We start from the raw sequence: 19,928 nt of genomic DNA, 5'->3' as shown, positions 1-19,928 counted from the left end.
CTGAGAACATTTAGTCTATTACCATTAAGCATGACGCTAGCTGTAGCTTTTTAGTAGATATTTTTTATTAGCTTATCTCCCTAGTTTACTACAAAATTTTTTAAAACACAAGTAGGTATTGAATTGTATCAAATGCTTTTTTGTAGCATTTGTTGAGGTGATCAGATTTTTCTTTCTTTTTTAGCCAGTTAATGTGGTAAATGACATTAATTGAATTTTTTCAATGTTAAAACAACTTTGAATTCCTTGGATGAACCCCACTTGGCCATGATCGTTATACTTTTTATATATTCCTGAATTCAGTATTATTAAAGAATTTTAAACTCTATGTTCATAAAGGAGATTTGTCTCTAGTTTTCTTGTGTCTTTGGTTTTGGCATCAGAGTAATGCGGGTCTTATAAAATGAGCTGGGAAAAGTTCCCTCTTCCTCTGTTTTTTTAAAGGACTTTACATAGGATCGATGCTGTCTCTTGCTTGAATGTATCAAGAATTTGTCAGTGAAAATCTGTGAGCCTGGAGTTTTCTATCTCAGATTTTCTATTTCTTGTGTTAGTTTTGGTAATTTGTATCTTTTGAGGTGTGTCTGTTGTTAATTTGTTGCCTCTCAGCTCCAAATACATCTTTCTATGTAAGCTCTGTGATAAGCCAAGGAATGTCCTTGGTATTTCTTGTTTAATGTGAGCACGACATTAAGCATTCTCAGTAGAGGGCACTTTGCGGGCAGGGGGTTCATTGCTGGAGGAAGTCTCTGCTGCCTTTTCTGTTGTGGGCATGAGGACCTTGAGTTGAGCCTGCCCCAGTCATGGCCCCAGAACTCAGTCTCTGCGACCTCACACCCTCAGCCTGGTGGTAATGTTTCTGCTGCCCTCCCCACAGGGGACCAGAGCCCCTGGGCTGCCCCTGCCTGTGCTGCTTCTGTCCATGGCAGTGCCCAGCACCCCTGCAGGTGATTCCAAGGCCTCCTGCCCCCGTCAGTGCCTAGACACCCCCAGCACACTATGCTGCTAGTTCCTGACGATCTGCAGTCTAGAGGGTGATGTTGCCTGCCTGGTGTCTCCAGATCAGCTCTGGCCTGGCCAAGCCAGCAAACTTCTCAGCCATCCAGCGGCTGAAGCACACCTTCTCCAAGACATCTGAGTCCTTTCGTGTCCGTCTTCCTTGGGTACTCTCAGTCCATGGTTGCCAGAGAGAGTTTAGATCAGATAGTAACTATTTTATGATAGTATTCTTTATATTAGACTTTCCATTAACCTACTGTATGGTTTGTATCTCCTGATTGGTTATCCAACAATTTCTTGTAAGTAGTATCTGAGTTGAGACTTTTTTGTGACCTATGGTTTTTGTCATTTTCAAGAAGTGTAGGAGACATTGCTATGTGTTCAACTGGTATTTTTTCCTCCTTTCTTTACTTACCCCATCTTCATGTGTTTTTGCCTGGGACTTAACTATAAACGAGGGAGAGGGAAACCAGAGTGTAGTGAGACTAAAGTTCAGCCATCAGTAAACTAGGACCATGACTGATGTGATCCGCTTCAGCATTAGTCTTCTGGTGTCTCATGACCGTGAGCAGAGATGTTTAGGATTTTGTGAGACACTATGAGCATAAGCGTCCCATTCTTTTGCTGCTTAGAATAGAGGTCCTATAACCTTAAACTGCGTATGGATGAAGCATCCAGGCTAATAAGTAACCTAGCTTAATAGCAGTGACAATTTTAATGTTTAGATTTTATTTTATTTTTATAGCAAAAAGGAAAAAAACATACTTTATTATAGATATCATTATGAATAGGAATAACCCCACCATCTTTTTACTTCTGTCTAGTCAGAGAAAAGAACCCCCAAACTCAACTAACCAATCAGCAAAACAAAACCCCACCGAAATACAGAACATTCCTCCCATTGCAGTTAGGCCTTTGGCATGAATTTAAATTTAGCTTCCCTGGGAATTTTGGAAAAACATTTTTCTTCATTGTTTTTGTAAGCCCTATGAGGCAGAGATATAACTTCCCCAAACAAAACAGCAGGAAAAGCAAGTAACGATCCCCTGGATAATGCAAATGAATAAAAATTGCCAGAATTATTACAAAAGTGCTAAAAGCCCTTCTTTGATATCTTATACTCTATTCCTAGACTTTAGTGGTTCAGAAATGCCTGTTTTAGCAATGCCAGCACGCTAGGGAACCAAGTTTGTGGAGAAAATAAATCAAGTAGAGATAGTCTCCAACTTAGAAATGGGTCATGTTCTAGGAGTTGATTTGTAAATCAGTTAGACTGGAAGTATATTTTTCCTGTGGAAATCGGCATTATAAAAGATAGTTTTTTTTTTTTGTTTTTTTTTGTTTTTTTTTTGGCTTATGTCATTAGTTTTCCTTTGGGAAAAAATTGTATTATTTTTATTTTATTAGAATACATTACTGTATTAATTTTCTATCACTGTATAATCAATTATTCTAAAACCTAGCAGGTTAAAACAACAATCATTTACTATCCCATAGTTTTCTTAGGTCAAGAATGTGGGCATGGCTTAGCTGGGTGCCCCTCGATCAGTGTTCCTTACGAGGCTGCAGTCAAGGTATCAGCTGCATTGCGTTTTCTGGGGCTTGTTCACGGGGCTGTCAGCAAGCCTCCGTTTTCTGCCACATGGGCCTCTTCATAGGGCTGCCTTATCCTCTTCATAGGGCTGCCTTATGATATATAGCAGCTGGTTTCCCCCACTGTAAGCCATCTAAGGAAACAAGAGAGCACTCAAGATGGAAGTCACAGTCTATCATCCACTCATGGAATCAACCCCCCATCACTCCTGTTGTGTTCTATTTAGTATCAGTGAATCACTAAGTTCAGCCTACACTCAGGGAAAGGCATTAAGCTCCACTTCTTGACAGAAGAGTATCAGAATTTGTAGCTATACATTTAGAACCAGGGGAGGATCTGCTCTCAAGTTCACTGAGCCTTTCCAACCAGTGAGCTGCAGAGTGGATCCTCCTCCCACCAAGCCTTCAGATGAGACCGCAGCCCAGCTAACATCTTGATTGCAGCTTTTTGGGACACCCTAAGCCACAACCACCCAGCTTCCTATTCTAATATGAAGTTAGACCACTTAATTTAGAGTGTACCTTGCAGTTGAACAGTGGTTGTTGTGCAACGAGGGATTTCCTCCTCTCCATGGGAGGAAAACTCATTCCTCAGTGATGAGTAGCACAAGATGGAGATTTCTGTCTATAGTTAGTAGCTGAACAACTTATGCAGGATGGGAAATATATTCTTTTCCCGTATCCTAACTTGCAACCAGCTTGATCAGTATGTAAGGGTATGTTCTTGATGTTACAGGGCAAAAATTAGAATGCTTTTCTCACTGAAACAGTGTTCTGTAAATGGTGCTCAGGGTCCTTAGAAAGAGTTATATCTGAGACTCATTATAGGTTGAGGAGGCCCTTGTGGGCAAGCTTACCACCATTTATAACAGCATGTTCATGGGAAAATGGATTCTAAATCTCAGACACCCATCTCATAAACATGCTTTTGAAATGTGACTCATTTTTAAGTTGGGGGTTTGCCTGTATTATATTATGTTCTCCCCAGAAACCTTCTCAACAATAGTTTACATTTTGAGCTATCAGGCTTTTGGGAAGAAAAAGTGACAGAAAATAGAGATTACTATAATTTAGTCTTGGCACTAATAGCCTGGCAGACCTATCAAGACATAATTCTCCTCAAAATCAGATTTCCTGCAAGGCCTGTGCTGAAGTCTTCTTACAGCTGAGGTATGCCAAGTCACGGTCGTCTTCTACATTTCTAGAATTCTAGGGTCTTATTCAGGTGCTTCTAAAAACATCTGATCAGAATTAGCACATGAGAAACATTTTGGGCCTGCCTTAGACCCCCTTCAGCACATGGCTTTATGGAGGCCAATGGCCTTCCCGCTGAGAGACACTGTGCAGGCTCCAGAGTGGGTTCATTGTGAGGCTGCCTCCTTTGTCTCCCCTGTGTTTGACATTTTCAGACACAACTCTCATTTTGTTCAGTAAAGCTGCATTCAGTCATTACAGAATCCATCAAAGAAGTGTCCGTTGCTAGAATGTGCAAGTGTTTACTGAGCATATATTCGGGGACGATAACCAAGCAGACCTTGCTGCTGTCACTAATCTCCATCCCGTAGTGAAGTCAGGCACCCAGCAGGGTGTTTGAAGAGCCACTCCCATCTCCACTGACTTCCCTGAGTTAAGATGTTCTCTTTCACCTCCATCTTTCATAGAAAGGCAAGTGTAGAAAAGCACCACCAAGTGCCTGTCTGTCATGTGTAGAACCAAAGTTGAAGATTTTGTTCATATGTTTCTTAATATGAATATGTGCTGGGTTATCCCACTTCCCTTAATTAGCTATGGGACCAAGTCTGCTATCTCAGAATGACAGGTCCTTAGAAGAAAATTTTAGAGTAGCTGATTTACATGTGCTGTATCTCTGGTAAGGGCAGGAATTTTAAAAAAATTCTACCCACTTATTGAAAATCAATTGAGAGCTTCATAGTAAAAACTCGATACTTTAAGGGAACTATATAACATTCCAACTGCTTTTAGAATTCAGAATGTGAACATCTAAAATAGATTTTAAAATACTCTTCGGTTATGGAAGAAAAATTGCAAGATAGGGAGGAACAGAAAGGATGAGAGGGAAGAGGGACGTAGCAATAATTCAAACAGCACCAAGTTCCAGAAAGGCAAAATACTTGCTGCTGTACGAGTCTCACTCTCCGCCTCTCTCCTCCAAAGTAAAAAAGGGGCGAACCCAGAAATACTTCATTTTTAAATAAGTAATCTTTTATTTCTATCCAACATTTTGCATGGTTGATCCTCTTAAAATCCTTCCCCCCTTAAAAAGAAGATAATTAAGGCCAGGTGCAGTGGCTCATGCCTATAATCCCAGTACTTTGGGAAGCCAAGGCAGGTGGATCACTTGAGGTCGGGAGTTTGAGACCAGCCTGGCCAACATGGTGAAACCAGTCTCTACTAAAAGTACAAAAACTAGCCACGTGTGGTGGCAGCCGCCTGTAATCCCAGCTATTTGGGAGGCTGAGGCAAGTAAATGGCTTGAACCTGGGAGGTGGAGGTTGCAGTGAGCCGAGATCCTGCTACTGCACTCCTGCCTCCTCATTTTCACAGAGTGAGGAAAAAAAAAAGACAATTAACATATTGCTCTGGGGACTGCAACCCAATTTTGTAGAGGAAGTGGAGTGATATCTCTATCTTGAGGCCTTCTAGGGTACTTACATTACTTGGAATTTTAAAGCTGGGTTGCAGTTTTGCTACCATATAATACAAATGTAATCATCTTTGACATTTGTCCTGGGACTGGATGCAGTTTAGGCATGAGGGTGATCAGAGCTGAGGGGCTGCTTACCTGCAGCTGCCAGCCACTTCTATATCCCAGCCCGGCCCTCAGCCCTGGGAAGAGGCTCCTGGGCTTCCAGGTGTTCACTGCAGGAGCAAAGACTGGGGATGTTTACAACATTTCTTATTTCTGTTTTTGAAAAAGTAATACATCACACAGAAGTTCAAAAAGTAACAAGAGTTTTTTAAAAACAAATAGAATGCTGTACTGTTCTCTTGCACTTTGATTTTTCCCTCAATTAACTGTGTATCTGGTAGATAGTTTCATATCTGTAACTATAGTTATCCCATTCTTTATAAAGATGCAGATTATTGCATAGCACAGATTATTTTATGCAAAAGTTTAGGACTGGTAGTTTTACAAGCAATCTTGTGATGACTGTCTTTGTGAGCAAAACCTGTGCTATGGAAGTTCAACTGGGATGAACCTTGTTCATGTTCCATGTTAATTTTCTATCTTTTGTTTGTTTGTTTTTTGAGTCTCTCTCTGTCGCCCAGGCTGGAGTGCAGTGACACGATCTCGGCTCATTGCAACCTCTGCCTCCCGGGTTCAAACAATTCTTCTGCCTCAGCCTCCTGCGTAGCTGGGACTACAGGCGCATGCCACCACGCCAGGCTAATTTTTTGTATTTTAGTAGAGATGGGGTTTCCCCATGTTGCCCAGCGTGGTCTTGAACTCCTCAGCTCAGGCAATTTGCCTACATTGGCCTCCCCAAGTGCTAGGATTACAGGTGTGAGCCACCGCACCTGGCCTAATTTTCTATCTCTTTATCACTATATTATTTCCCATAGAATCTTCTTTTTCTTCTGACCCTCAGCAAGAGACAATAATTTAATAAATTGGAAGCCTGAAGCCTGGCGTTTTTAATGGAGGCCAGCCGGCCTGAGCAAAACTGTTATCTATGTTTATATCTACAGTGATTCCTCTTTTCTTCTTAAAGTTACCTAATTAGCTGTCTCCTTCATCTCTAATATAAAAAGAGAATCAAGACAAGTTTGCTGTAAAGTGTATAACGACACAGTTCATGCTCCATTTTTGTTGGGGAGCTTCCATCAAGAAATAAAGCCAGAATTCGTTTTCACGAACGAATAGCAGCAAGAAAGCCAATAGGCCTGACCTTACCCTGCAGCAGGCCTGCTTCGTAAAACTGATGGCAGTGTTCAGGGGTGAAAGGTTAGTGTTGGTCTGGAACAGATTGCAAGGGGAGGTATGGGCCCATCAGGCTCAGCTGAGCATGAGGCCTGATCATTTATCACTGTGGGGGGGGGGGGCGGGAGAGGGAGGGGGTAGGGGAGCCACTGGACCACTCCCGATCAGCTGCTCTCTGACATCTGACAGTGCTTCCTGTAACCTCCAGGCATACGGTGTGCCTTCAAGGGACAGTGTGGTACATGCTTAAGGCCGCTGACATGTTCACAAGGAAGAGAGATGTGCTGTGTACGGTGGAGCTTCTCTAGAACCGTGTGCCAGGTTCTCTTCGCACTGTTGTGTAGGACTGCTTGTAGAAACAGATGTAATGGTATTTCAGAGGCACACGTTGGGCTCCAGAGTGACAGTATGACTTGGGTGATAGGATGAGCAAGTTCCTCGGTGGACCTCATGCCTTAATTACATCCACAGTACCTGGGGACTCTGTATAACACTGATGATTTTAATGTGGCAAAACCAGCACGGACAGATGCTGGGGAGGAAGGAAATAACTTTGCCGCTTCTATGGGTCAGGAAGCGGAGGCCCCTACACATCTTTGAAGGACAGTGCCTTTTTTAAAAAATGTATTTATTTATTTTTATTTTTTGAGACAGAGTCTCGCTGTGTCACCCAGGCTGGAGGGCAGTGGTGCAATCTCGACTCACTGGGTTTAAGCCATTCTCCTGCCTCACCCTCCCGAGTAACTGGGATTACAGGGTTGCACCACCATGCCCGGCTAATTGTTTTTTGTTTTTTTTTGTATTTTTAGTAGAGACGGGATTTCACCACGTTGACCAGGATGGTCTCGATCTCTTGACCTCAAGTAATCCACCCACCTTGGCCTCTCAGAGTGCTAGGATTACAGGCATGAGCCACTGTACCTGGCCAGGACAGTACCTTTTTAAACAAGAATAATAAGTATGATTTGTATATGACTCTTTATAGATGTGTTTAACATTCTTCTTCAAAATCTAAAATATGTTTTAGACTCAATTGGAAACACATGTCTTAGTACAAAAGAAATTCCTTTTGGTCTATAGCCATGTATTTCAGTACACTTACTTTCAACGTTGTTATTCACAAGGATGTCACAGGCATCAGGCTGAAATATAGATTTTAATTCTTAAAATAACCTTATTTTCATTGTCATTTATATTCTCAAGATTATCTAATTTTGGTAGTCATTAGGAATTACTTGTGTTAATAGTGGTGGTGAGATTTCATAAAAGTCAGGTGGAAAATTTCCGTCGATTAATGTAATATTGTATGCTTATCACAGATGCCTAAGTTAGACATGGTACTTAAATGTGGCAATTAATAAAAGTATTACAAAAGTGAAAATGGATTTCTTCTAAAAATGGAATTAATGATGATGGAGTACTTGTGTTGGGAACTCAGGCTAGTCTGGTGCTCGCCGGAGGTGCAGGATGCTTTGAGAGTTACAGGCAGTGCTGTCAACACAGAGGCTCATGTTGACGTGTCCGATCAGCAGCCCTAAGAAGTGGCTCAGGGCATTGCAGGTTGGCGAAGGCTGGAGAGAGGGCCAGGGTTGTCTTTCTCTCTGTATCACCAGCAGTAAGCACTGTGCAGATACCAGTGTTGAGGAACCACATTCTAACTGCGATGGGATTTTGTTAGAATGCAGATCCCCAGGCCTTGATGGGGGCAGATATGAGTTCCCAGGTCTCTCGGCCAACATCCATCGGTCCTTCCTACACATGCCCATCTGGGAGTTGATAAGCTTGCTCAGGAGCCCTCCCCAAGACAGGGACAATGACTTGGCCCTCACCAGAGAAGATGTCAGAGACCAGTACTACAGCTGGTTTGGTTTATTCTGGAAGTCCCTGAACAGCTTGAGTGTGCGTCACTTGGGACCGTTTCTTAGCTAGCGAGCCAGGGAAGGTCAAGGTGCCCACAACCCTGGGAAGAAAAGGTCTCTGCTGCGCCCTCCTGTGATGAAGCAGGCAAGCAGCCGGTCGTGGGTTATTGTCATGGAAGAGAGGGTGACTGCTTTCTGTTTCCCTTTCCTACTCAAAGAAAACAGAGGAGTGGGACTTAGAAGAAAACATGTAGTGTTTTACAACTTCCAAAATATATCCACTAGGGGCTAACTTTCCTTGTTTTCAAGTGTTGCTTTCAGTTTTTTTTCTTCTTTTGACAATTTACTGATTAGCAAATAAATATTTGCTTAAGAAAAATTTGGGAATACATAAAAGTATAAAGAAGGAAGGAAGATCACCCATAAATCAGCATCTAAATCAGCCATGACTACCACATTACCATGCTTCCTTCTGGTCATCTTCCTTGACTTTGTTCTTTACTTGAGGAAGATACTTTATTTATTTTTTTGGATCTCACTTCTTCTCCACTCAACTCCATATGTATTATTACTGTTTCCTGATGCCAGGAAAAAATTATTTATGGTCATACTTTAAAAGTTACCATATAGTACTGTATCTTAGAACGGTGTCACAATTTTGTTCTCCATTTATGGGGTCATTCAGCTTATTTACAGCTTTTCGGTATTATCAACAGTTCTGTTGTAAACATCTTTGGAAATTTTTATCCCAATTCTGATTATCTCCTACAGTAGCTATTTATAACTGCAGTGACTAGGTCGAAGGGTGGAAATGCTTTTGACATTCTTTGTTGCTGGTGGTCATTGTGGCAGGGTCTCCTCTGTCACCCAGGCTGGAGTGCAACGGGACAGTCATAGCTCACTGCGGCTTCTAACTACCGGCCTCAAATGTTTCTCCTGGCTCAGCCTCCCTAGTAGCTGGGACCACAGGTGCACACCACCATGCCTGCCTAACTTATTTATTTTTTGTAGAGATGGGGGTCTTGCTATGTTGCCCAGTCTGGCTTTTGGCATTCTTGGTACCTATTGTTAGACTGCTTTCCAAATAGACTGTAGCGTTTCATGCTGCATGAGCAGTGTAGGAGAAAGCTTGTCTCACTGAAGCCTCGTCGGTGCTTAGCATTGTTTTTGCAAGTTTTGCCTTTTGCACGAATCAAAGCTAGTCTCTCTTGTGTGACTGAACGTCTGTTGTGTATTTATATAATTAACAATTTATCTGCGTAATATCAGTTCCCATCATTCCTCCCTTTTTCTTTGGTGGTGCAACCTTTGTCTTTTGCAGAATCATGGATGCCTGCTTTGGGGAGCCTGGAGAGATGGTCTCCATGCTGGCTTCTAGGGCCACTGGCTTCCTCTTGCACTCTAATGGGGATCCCTGTGATCACCTTTCTTCACTCTCCTGACAATCTGAAGCCTCAGGGATTGGTGGCATGGTAGGCTCACCTTAGGCCAGGTTTTTTTTTTTGTTTTTTGAGACGTAGTCTCGCTCTGTCACCCAGGCTGGAGTGCAATGGTGTGATCTTGGCCCACTGCAACCTCCACCTCCTGCGTTCAAGTGATTCTCCTGCCTCAGCCTCCCAAGTAGCTGGGACTACAAATGTACGCCACCATGCCCAGCTCATTTTTGTATTTTTAGTAGAGATGGTGTTTCACCATGTTGGCCAGGATGGTATCGCTCTCTTGACTCTGCTATCTGCCCGCCAATTTTTTTAATGAATAAAAAGGGGCTTGTGGTTGGGACATCTCCATTCAGCTTTGCCATCGTAGGCCTGTGGTCACACTCGTGGGCTTGTGCACTGAGCAGACTTCAGGAAAATCATCAGACTTCAGCAGGCAAATCATCAGAAGGAAGAAGGCCCTCTATTTGCATAATACTTTATTCTTTTAAAAATGTATCCTCATCCTTATTTCCTCACTCTTTGGGCTAAAAATCCTCTCTTAGGATTTTTCTTAATAAGCTGTCGATGAAATGGAGGTCCTTGAGTGTAGGGTCTATGAAATTTATCTTTGCCCCACAACACTATAACTCCTGGCACATATCAATGCAGAGAACATCCTTGCCAGTGAATGAAAACATGAGTCAAATGACCCAACGCTAGGTACCAGCTTATGCCTCACCAAGACAGGTTACTGTGCAGGCTGGGCTTTCAGCCTGGCCTGTTCTGCCCATCCTGTTCTGACCTCTCGAAGCTCAGACTTGCTCTTCTGCAGGAAGAGCTGGGAGGTATGGGGGTTGCCTGAGCTGTGCATCCACTCCCTTACCAGCTGGGAGGTGCATCTCTGGTTTGCTGCATCTGGAGCAAAGGGAGTGGAGAGATGGTAGTGGAGGGCGGGGTTGACTGTAGGGAGGCCAGCAGTCAGAGCAGGAGGCTAAAATCCTGAATGACACATGATTTGTTTTTGGTGCTGCGATTTTTCACTGTTGTCCAATTGTCCTCTGTTTTTCCATCACATATCTTTTGTTTTGGGGACAGCCCCCACTTGCATACAGTCCCTGGTCAGCATGGGGGAGGGCAATGAGCTGCCTTCCCCTTCTCCTCCAGCTTGGAGAGTCAATCTCGCCTTCCGGGTACCCACAGCAGCTGCGGACATTTGCCTCATTCCCACTGTGACCTTCCTGGGGGACTCCCTGCCTTGCTGCTCCTCATCACGGGTCCCAGCTGGCAGTTGTCGCTTGCCTTCCAGGTCAGGGAGGAGCACTGGGACTTCCTGGGACACAGGATGAGTGGGGGCAATGCTTGGCAGGGAGGGGAGCAGCCCCTCCCAGTGACTTGCCCAGCACCACATTCGTCCCCATGCAGCCCCTCCTGATATAGAGAGCATGCTGCTATTGGGGACAAAACCCACTCTTGGTTTACTTGCACCTTAAAACACCATATTGCACACTGTAGGAGCTGGGAGGGACAAACACAACAGAACCTCAGTTCTCCTGGACATGTATGACTAGAGGCGTGACTCTGTCATCTCTCAGAGCCCCTGCCCCAGATTTGAGACAGCCACCTTATCCTTAGCATCTGTGGAGAGGACCTGGGCAGGATCAGGGCCCAGAATGCTCAGTGTCCTTGAGGGGCCCGCTGCAGAGATGGGAGTGGCTGATCTGAGGCCAGGGCTTGTGGGTCACATAGGGACCTTACTTAATTCCTGTCTGACTTGTATCCTGAACCACTATGACTTTGTGACCTGGAGAAGGAGCCACAAAGAAACAGATAACAAGAGGGACTGTGAGATCATATTTTGTTGGGGGGTTGACAAATTTTTATTACCATATTACTGAGATAAATGCACTTTATTCCAGCCCCACCGTGACCCTCCTTTCGGCTGATTGGTGCAGTAGCAACTGGATTGGTCAGTAGAAACACTTGCTAAGTCAGTCCAGACCTCTTAGGAGCGTGTGGTATGGGTTGGGTTGGCATGGGGTTAATAACGTGACCCGATTAGCTTGTACTTCTTGCTGACCGGCAGCTCTGAGAGTTTAGTCTGATCCAAGACTCTTCCAGTCCTGAGATGATTTTGTATCTAGTGGCTAACCAGGACCTCCAAGATGGCAGCGGCTGTTCCTGGAATCTCCAGTTAGGTGGTATCCCCTGGGCACCCAGTCCCCACTGCTTTCTGCACCCTCCTTACCCAGAGGATACGAATTATAGGCATCTCCAGTTGAGCACAGGACAGGGAGCTCATCCCTGATTGGTTTATGCCTGAATTTGCATTATTGTAGGTGCATTGTCAAGCAGTTTTACTATGCCCTTTTCTAGGAAGAAAGTCAAACAATTTGAAGTGCATGAGACATTCACAAAACAAAATAAAAAGCAATGTCAGTATCATCTTCTTAAGCTTTTGAACATGTTCCGCAGATCCCCTTCAACATCCAGAAGCTGACTTTGACCCAGTCTTGGTCTAATTAACTGCTGCTCTGCAAGCCCTGGGCTCTCAAGATTTGTTTCTTGTCCTCATATCTTCTTGGCGGAGGACACATCACTGCCATCAGCAGAGGTTGTCCTCCCAGATCATGTGGCTTTGGTGTGTGCCCCTGGGAGCAGAGAAGGGGCTGGGACATGTGCCCAACCCACCAGATGGGAGGCACCCACTGTGCTATGGCTGGGCAACAGATGTCCCTGTTGGAGACTCTTCTGTCTCCATTTCACACTCTACTGGTAATCAATAGTTAGGACTCAATCAACGAATGACTTTTCTGTTTAATAAATTTGTTTCTGTGGTGAAACATGCCATTGATTTTGAAACAAATTTGTAGATGGTGGGTTAGGTTCCCAGGTTAGCCCACCCTCCCCCCAGTTCTTACTGAACCTATACGAAGGGTTTAAAGGATCTTTGGTTCTTCGGCCCGCAAATACGTGCCTTAGCAGAGTTTCAATGAGAAAATGTCATTAGAAACTCCACCTTGGTTTCTAGGAATAGAGCTGTCATTTCTTGGTTGTAAAGAACTTGCTATTCTCTCATTATGGAATGGAAAGTAGCTCTCAGATTTCCCCTTATTCTTTTATCCCTAGAGCAATATATAGTGTGGGGGATTTTCAGAGGGTTTTTATCACAGTGTAGAAATGAGAAGGAAAATGACTTCTTCCCCTGTGCTATCTTTGTTTTTTATCCATTTAAACCTGAATGGCAAAGTGATTTCATCACACGTGCCACCTCTAAGCGATAAGAGACTGTATGGGTACTGTGTTGAGAAAAGATTCTGTGGTCACATTCAAGGATCAAGAAAGTGTGCGGTGGTTGATTAGTGATGTCTGCCATGATTATGGTCGTGGAGAGGAGGTGACTAATGTGTATTTGCCATTCCTGAAACAGACCTGTTAGAAAGTAAACTTCACACACAGGTGATAATACCAGCCTAACTGTTATATAGAGATTGTTATGTACTGGACACCATTCTGAGTGCTTTTTGTATTTAATTCTCAAAACACCCCATGAGGTAAGTACAAATGAGGAAACTTACAATGAAGAAATTCTTACAGATGAGGACACAGAGGCATGAAGAGGTTGAGTGACTAAGCCAAGATCATATGGGTAGGAAGTGGGAGAGCTGAAAGTCTCAGGCTGTCTTGTTCTGGAGCCCCTGTTCTTAGCCACCAGTTCTGTCCTGTCTCCTGCTTGTGAGTGTTGTGCCTGCGGTTCACAGGACTGATGTAAGACTCAGCTGTATTTCAGAAGGTGCAAACTCATGTTTACAGAACCTGTTATCTTTGGACCTCAGGCTCCCAAACTAAAGACAAGGCCCCCCGGGGGCCTCATCAGTGAGGAGGGAATAGCAAGTGAACTCCCTCCACCTTCTCTAGTTTATGGAGCATTTCTGGTCTTTCCACCTCAGCCATCACTGCCAATCTCTCAGATGAGACTAGGTAAATGGGAAAGGGAAGAGGGCTTGAGGTTTAAGGAGTGGAATAGAGGAGTTCCCTTGTCTCCAGGCCACCTGGCTGGGGGAACTATTTCTGAGGGGCCATTTTCAATGATCATTTTATGTAAGGAACACACACACATACACATGAAGATATGTAACAGTCATGTGCCACATAACAATGTTTGGCCAACAAGGGATTATGTATATGATGGTGGTTCCTTAAGATTGTAATGGAACTGAAAAACTTTTATCACCTAGTGACATTGTAACCATCATGACATCATAGCACAACACATTATTCATGTATTTTTGGTGATACTGTTGTAAACAAACCTACTGCACTGCTAGTCATAGAAAAGTTCAGCACATTTGATAATGTACAGTATATAATTGATAATGATCATAGATGACTATATACTTTCAGTCATGATTTTAGAGTGTGCTCCTGCAGTAATAAAAAACTGTAAAATAGCCTGAGGCTGGTACTTCAGGAGGTGTCCAGAAGAAGACGTTGTTACCATAGGAGGTGACAGCTCCAAGTGTGTTATTGCCCCTGAAGACCTTCCAGTGGGACAAGACGTGGAGGGTGGAAGACAGTGATGTTAATGACTCTGATCAGGCTTAGGCGAGTGTGTGCATTTGTGTCTTTCGTTTTCAACAGAAAATTTTAAAAAGTAAAAAATGAAAATTTTAAAAATAGGAAGAGCTTATAAAGATATAAAAATATTTTCGTATACTTGCACAATGTGCTTGTGTTTTAAGCTGTGTTATTATAAGAGTCGAAAAGTAAAAAATAGTTTAAAAGTTTATAAAGTAAAAAGTTACAGTAGCTAAGGTTAATTTAGTATTGAAGAAAGAAAATTAAAAAAACAATTGAATGTAGCCTAAGTGCATGATATTTATAAAGTCCATGGTAGTGTTCAGTAATGGCCTAGGCCTTCACACCCACTCACCATTCATTGGCTTACCCAGAGCAGCTTCCAGTCCTGCAAGTTCCATTTGTCATAAATACACCAGACAGGAGTATCTCTTTTTTTAATCTTTTATACTATGTTTTTACTGTACCTTTTCTGTGCTTATAGATATCTAGATCACAAATACTTACCATTGTATTACAGTTGACTACAGTATTCAGTATAGTCACATGTTGTACAGGTCATGGCCTAGGGGTAGTAGACTATACCACATAGCCATAGTCTAGGTGTGTAGTTGGCTCTACCATCTAGGTTTGTGTAAATGCACTCTGTGTTGCACAATGACAAAATGACGTAACAACACATAGATTTCCCTGACTGTATCCCTGTTGTTAAGTGAGACATAACTGTGTATCTATATTTTTAACTTATCAAGTAAATTATCTTTCATAATGGCTAAAGAGATTTTTTAGTACCATTTACCTCATTCGCTAATTTAAAAATTACTCATCAAATGCCTGTTCTGTGTCCATACACTGAGAGAGGATTATGGAAATGGGGAGTCAAAGAGCTATGACCGCTGCCCTCCCTGAGCTTGCAGTCTACTGATAGATGCAGTCCCTGTCCAAACAATGGCATAAGCACAGAGTGCTACTTGGGTGAGTGCTGCAGAGCAAAGGCCCTTGGTCCCAAGAGACGAGGGTGGCTGTGGTAGACGGATGAGGGATGCTGGTGTTCTGACCGAGCAGGTGCTTTCAGGCCGTGCCGAAGAGCTTTGACTCTGGCCTCAGTCATGGGGCGCCTTGGAAAGGGAGGAGGGGTCGTGGAGTTTATGTCACATGATTAGATGTTTTTCCCTTTGGAAAGATAATTGTGGCTACACTGGGAAAAATGAATTGGACATGGGATATAGAAGAGTTAGAAGGCAGATGATGGAGTCCAGGAAAAGGGGTCATGATACTTGGGGATAGGGAGGCTTGGGTAGTGAAAAAAGAAGTGAGGGGGATGCTGCAGGTATCTGGGAGGGGACAGTCGCTAGCTATGGTGGCAGATTGGATGTGGGGAGTGAAGGGAAGAGAAGGGATAAGGACAGCTAAAAAGCAGGAGCATGGCAGGCCCGTTCCCAAAGGTGGGGGATGCTGGCAGAGAAGCCGTTTTAGGGTGGGAGGACATCCTGTGTGGTGTTGCGGTGTTCGGAGGAGATGTCAGACAGGGTGCACTTTGGATTGGGAACATGTGGGTTTCAGCTGGGCCATTGACAGACCTCAGTGGATTGTCCTGGGAAACCAACTGCTGTGGAAAAAATAGAAAAATCTATAATTTTGATTTTTTTGAATTCAAACATTTTCACCCTAGACAATAAGAAAAGAATCTAACAATGACAAAGGAAATTAATAAAAATAAATGTCTTGCATAGTCTTTCTATTTTCATTTTTATGTTCTTCTGCCATTCTTTTCCCATAAATATTCGTATTTTAATTAGTTGTCATTATAATCTACGTAGAAGACGTAATAGGGTTGTGTTTCCTTACCATTATCCCAAATATTTTCCCACGTTTCTATATCTCTCTCAAGGCTGCATTTAAAATACGTTGGGTACTATTCCATTCATTTGATAAATCATAAATGACAATTTTCTAAGCAATTTCTCTACTTTTGGATATTTAGTTGATTTTAAGATTTTGTTAATACAGGTAATACTTTCATAAATATTATGCATATCGCCTTTTTTTCTCTTGCATTTTTTTCTTAAGATAAATTCTTACAAGTGGGATTCATGGGTTTAAAGAGTTTGAATAGATTTCTGACTTGTGATATGGGTCAAGGCAAATGTTTTCCAAACCAGTGACAGGGCTGTGAGGCAAGAACCAAAGGGCAGATCTTTGATCTCCACATGGAAGCTCAGCATGTTGATTTGAATTCAGTAACCAGTGGTTCTAACCAGATCAGTGAATGCTTGACAAGGTCCTTCTGTCACACATGTAGGACCTTCCATCACTCATCTGCTAATCATGCCAGGTAGTGGCTACAAACCTCTCTCAGGCCACTGAGCTCACCACCTTGCCCTCAGAACCCTGGGCTAGCTCCTCCCTTTTCCCAGGCTTTCTGCTTGTAGGAATGCTACAATAACTTCAGAACTAGTGGAAGCCCCAGAAGGGAACTGATGGAATCTCTAAGGGCTACCTGAACTAGTGAACCCTGAAAGCCTCTGGCTCTAAAAGATGTGCATCAGTACTGCAGAGGCTGCCTGTGGTTCCCATGGGTTTGGATGGGTGCTCAAGATCTTCCATGACCTGGTCTCAGTCTAAGAGATTTACTTGCCATTGCTTCTCAAAATAGCACCTCCACTCCACCAAGACAGATTATTCTCTGGCCCAGGAAGATGACTCCTGGCCCTCATTCAAGTTGCTCCCTCACCCTCGCCTTTGCAAACCTGACTTCTCCTTTGGACTCCAGGAGTGGCAGTGCCTTCAGGCAGCACGTCTGACTTCCTACCCAGCAGCTCTCCTGCTACAATCTCCTGCACTCCTGCAGAACTCTCCGTCCACATGGCAGGACTTAGCACATAATTATATGCCTTCTTTAATGTTTGTTTGTGCAATTGTTATTTCTTGAAGATAACTGTACTCTCCTTGAGGGCAGGAACTGTGTTGTCCTTCCCTAGACCCCTCCAAGCCTGGCTTCAGTGTTGAGCCCTTTGCCTGAGCCCAGCCAATCCAGTGTGACCCATTACATCAAAGCGTCTGTGCCCATGATGCAGTGTGAAGTGTCTTAGCTATCCTTGTCTTTTGTGTTTTCCACATAAGTGCTCATATTCAAAACTTGCTGAGGATATTATTTAAAAAATGCTCATAGATGGGGAATACTCATATTCTCTATTGATCACAGTTTGGGGGATTGTAAGATCAAGTTAATGCTGGAAAACAATAACCTGGTCACTTATTACTTCTGAGTCCTTGATGTCTACTAGGGTGGGAAGGGTGACTGGTTAGAAGGACCTGGGGGGATAAGGAGCAGTTGGAGGCACTGGAATATCTCTCTGGCCCTTAAGAAGGCTGGTGTCTTTGGCCTGGGTGAACAGTGCTTGTGTTATAGTGAAATGACATGTTCTGCTATTGTGTTTCTCGAAAAATTGGTTCCAATGGTACCTTGCCCTTTTTACTTCTCACTTTAAATACCGAGTGCATCAGTGTTCTGATTGTTAGGAGTCTTCAGGGAGACCCACCCCCAGTTCAGCCTGGAAGTTGGAGCTTTCCTTGTTTTCTAGAAATGGCCTGGTACAAGAGGGACTCTGGCCGGATATCAGGAGCCTTCAGGCTGGGCTGGGTCTGTAGCCACCCATTGTCCAGCTCTGCACAAGCTCAGACCTCAGCCTGCTCGTTTACAAAATGACATACCTGAACTAGATGATCTCTAGGCCCTTCTGCAACAGAGATTAAAAACAAAACGATTGAAGCTCTCTTCAGAGGGTTAGCTGGGGTGCATTTTTAACTCAAAGGAGAAATAGGCTCATTGACACATTTAATGACATGTGTTAGTATGTGTTAGAACTTTACACTTAAACTTGCATTTCTTTCTTTCTTTTTTTTTTTTTCTAGCCAAACATCATGTCAATGGCAACAGAACAGTCGAACCTTTCCCAGAGGGAACACAGATGGCTGTATTTGGTAAGATATCAACTCTGAAAGAAAACCCAAATTGTGTGCAAAGACTAGTGCCAAATTTCTTAGTTTTAGCAAGTGTCCTCAGGGCTTCAAAATCTGGGCTCTTCTAGATATTTACAAGTTGTTACAGCCAAGAAAACTATTGAGTTCCTAGTAATTTCTGGGGTTGGAAAAGCTTATTCTATAGAATTTAGTGTGCTTTATTTTCTCACGTTGACAACCAAATATCAAACTGAGTATGCTATTTCTTATGTCCACACTGTGAATTAACCTGCTAATTTAGGGTTTGAGTTTTTCTTTGCTAGCAGGGATTTTTTTTTTTTTCCACATGGATATCTCTCACTTTGTTAAAGACTGGGATTTAAGTAGTTTTGACTTGTTATTCCACAAAAATCAGTCTAATGGAATTATCTCTTTCTTCTCCATCATGAATGAAGCACGCTCCTTAAGAGAAAACATTAATTAAAAATGTTTTCAGCAAAGTCCAATCCCTGAGTGGTATACTTACAATGTATAATTACGTGTTTGAGCAGAACTTCTCTGTTAAAATTCCAAACTGTTTGGTGAAGAGGTCTTTTTTAATCCGCGTTTCCTTCCCTCCATGCCTCATGTCATCTAAACTTCCTTCAGAATATCTCTGCACATGGCCCTTTTTTTGGCCTGCCTTCTTTTCTCTGTTCCTTTCCTTCCTTACCTCTCCTTCCTTTGGGCCCCCCTCCCACCTCCCCTCCCCTTCTCTCTAGCAATGCTCTGGGGTTCATCCCTGTGTTACCCACTGAAAATGACATCCTCTGTCCTCTGGAATTTCAACTGGACATTCAGCTGCCTCCCCTGGTTCCTTCCCCTCCACCTTTAGACAGGTTCTGTGATGTCTCTCATCCTAAAAACGTGAGGTCCCCTGATTTCACGCCTCCTGTAGGCTTCTGTCCTACTCTGGTCTTGATGGTAGTCTCCTTTGAGGGTACAAAACTGCTTTGAAGCCCTGAAGTGCGTTTGAACTGGAAATTAGCCTCAGTACAACCTGGTCTGTAAATGAGCACATTCAAAATAGATTGTTCCCTTATTCCCAGAGATGGAACCAGAATTAGGCATCAGTGAGGATTAGCAGCTGGAGAGTTATAAACAGGGACCCAGTTCCACTTCAGTGTTGGTAAATCATGCTCTGTGTAGGCTATCGCCTTTTAAAATATGATTAGAGATCATTGTGCTCAGAAATTTAAATGGAGAAGTTGATTTTGTAGGAGGCCTAGTGGACTCTCTAAAACATGTGCTAAAATGTTTGATTTGCTAACTTTCCTGTCCCAGCATGGTGTCTGTTATCATGGGACAGCAAATGTCACATGTATCAATGTTCTGAGGGTTCTTTTGATGATTTATTTATTTATTTTCCAGTCTCTCAGATTTGCCAACCCCAGGCATATGAGAAACTAGGTCTTATGTCATATTGGGAAATAGTAAATGACACTAACCCATTATTAGTGGGTTTCCCTCTGTTGTGATATTGAAGTAAAATTTCTTTCTTGAAGGGCAGACTCAGTACCAGATGGGCTGATGACATTG

The 19,928-nt window shown here is 43.1% G+C and overlaps 1 protein-coding gene across 5 annotated transcripts in view; it reads left to right on the top strand.

Moving 5' to 3' along the window:
- The window catches only part of MSRA (methionine sulfoxide reductase A), a 366,455-nt gene that overhangs the window by 127,205 nt on the left and 219,322 nt on the right, over positions 1-19,928 (top strand). For all 5 annotated transcript variants that reach the window (XM_025394753.1, XM_025394751.1, XM_025394754.1 and 2 more), the window contains one exon: positions 18,303-18,371. In XM_025394753.1, the coding sequence (XP_025250538.1) occupies positions 18,303-18,371 (69 nt within the window). The remainder of the gene's footprint in view (positions 1-18,302; positions 18,372-19,928) is intronic.

This window comes from Theropithecus gelada, chromosome 8, assembly GCF_003255815.1.
Source record: "Theropithecus gelada isolate Dixy chromosome 8, Tgel_1.0, whole genome shotgun sequence".
NCBI classification, from domain to species: Eukaryota; Metazoa; Chordata; class Mammalia; order Primates; family Cercopithecidae; genus Theropithecus; species Theropithecus gelada.
This window is presented reverse-complemented; position numbering and strand designations above follow the sequence as displayed.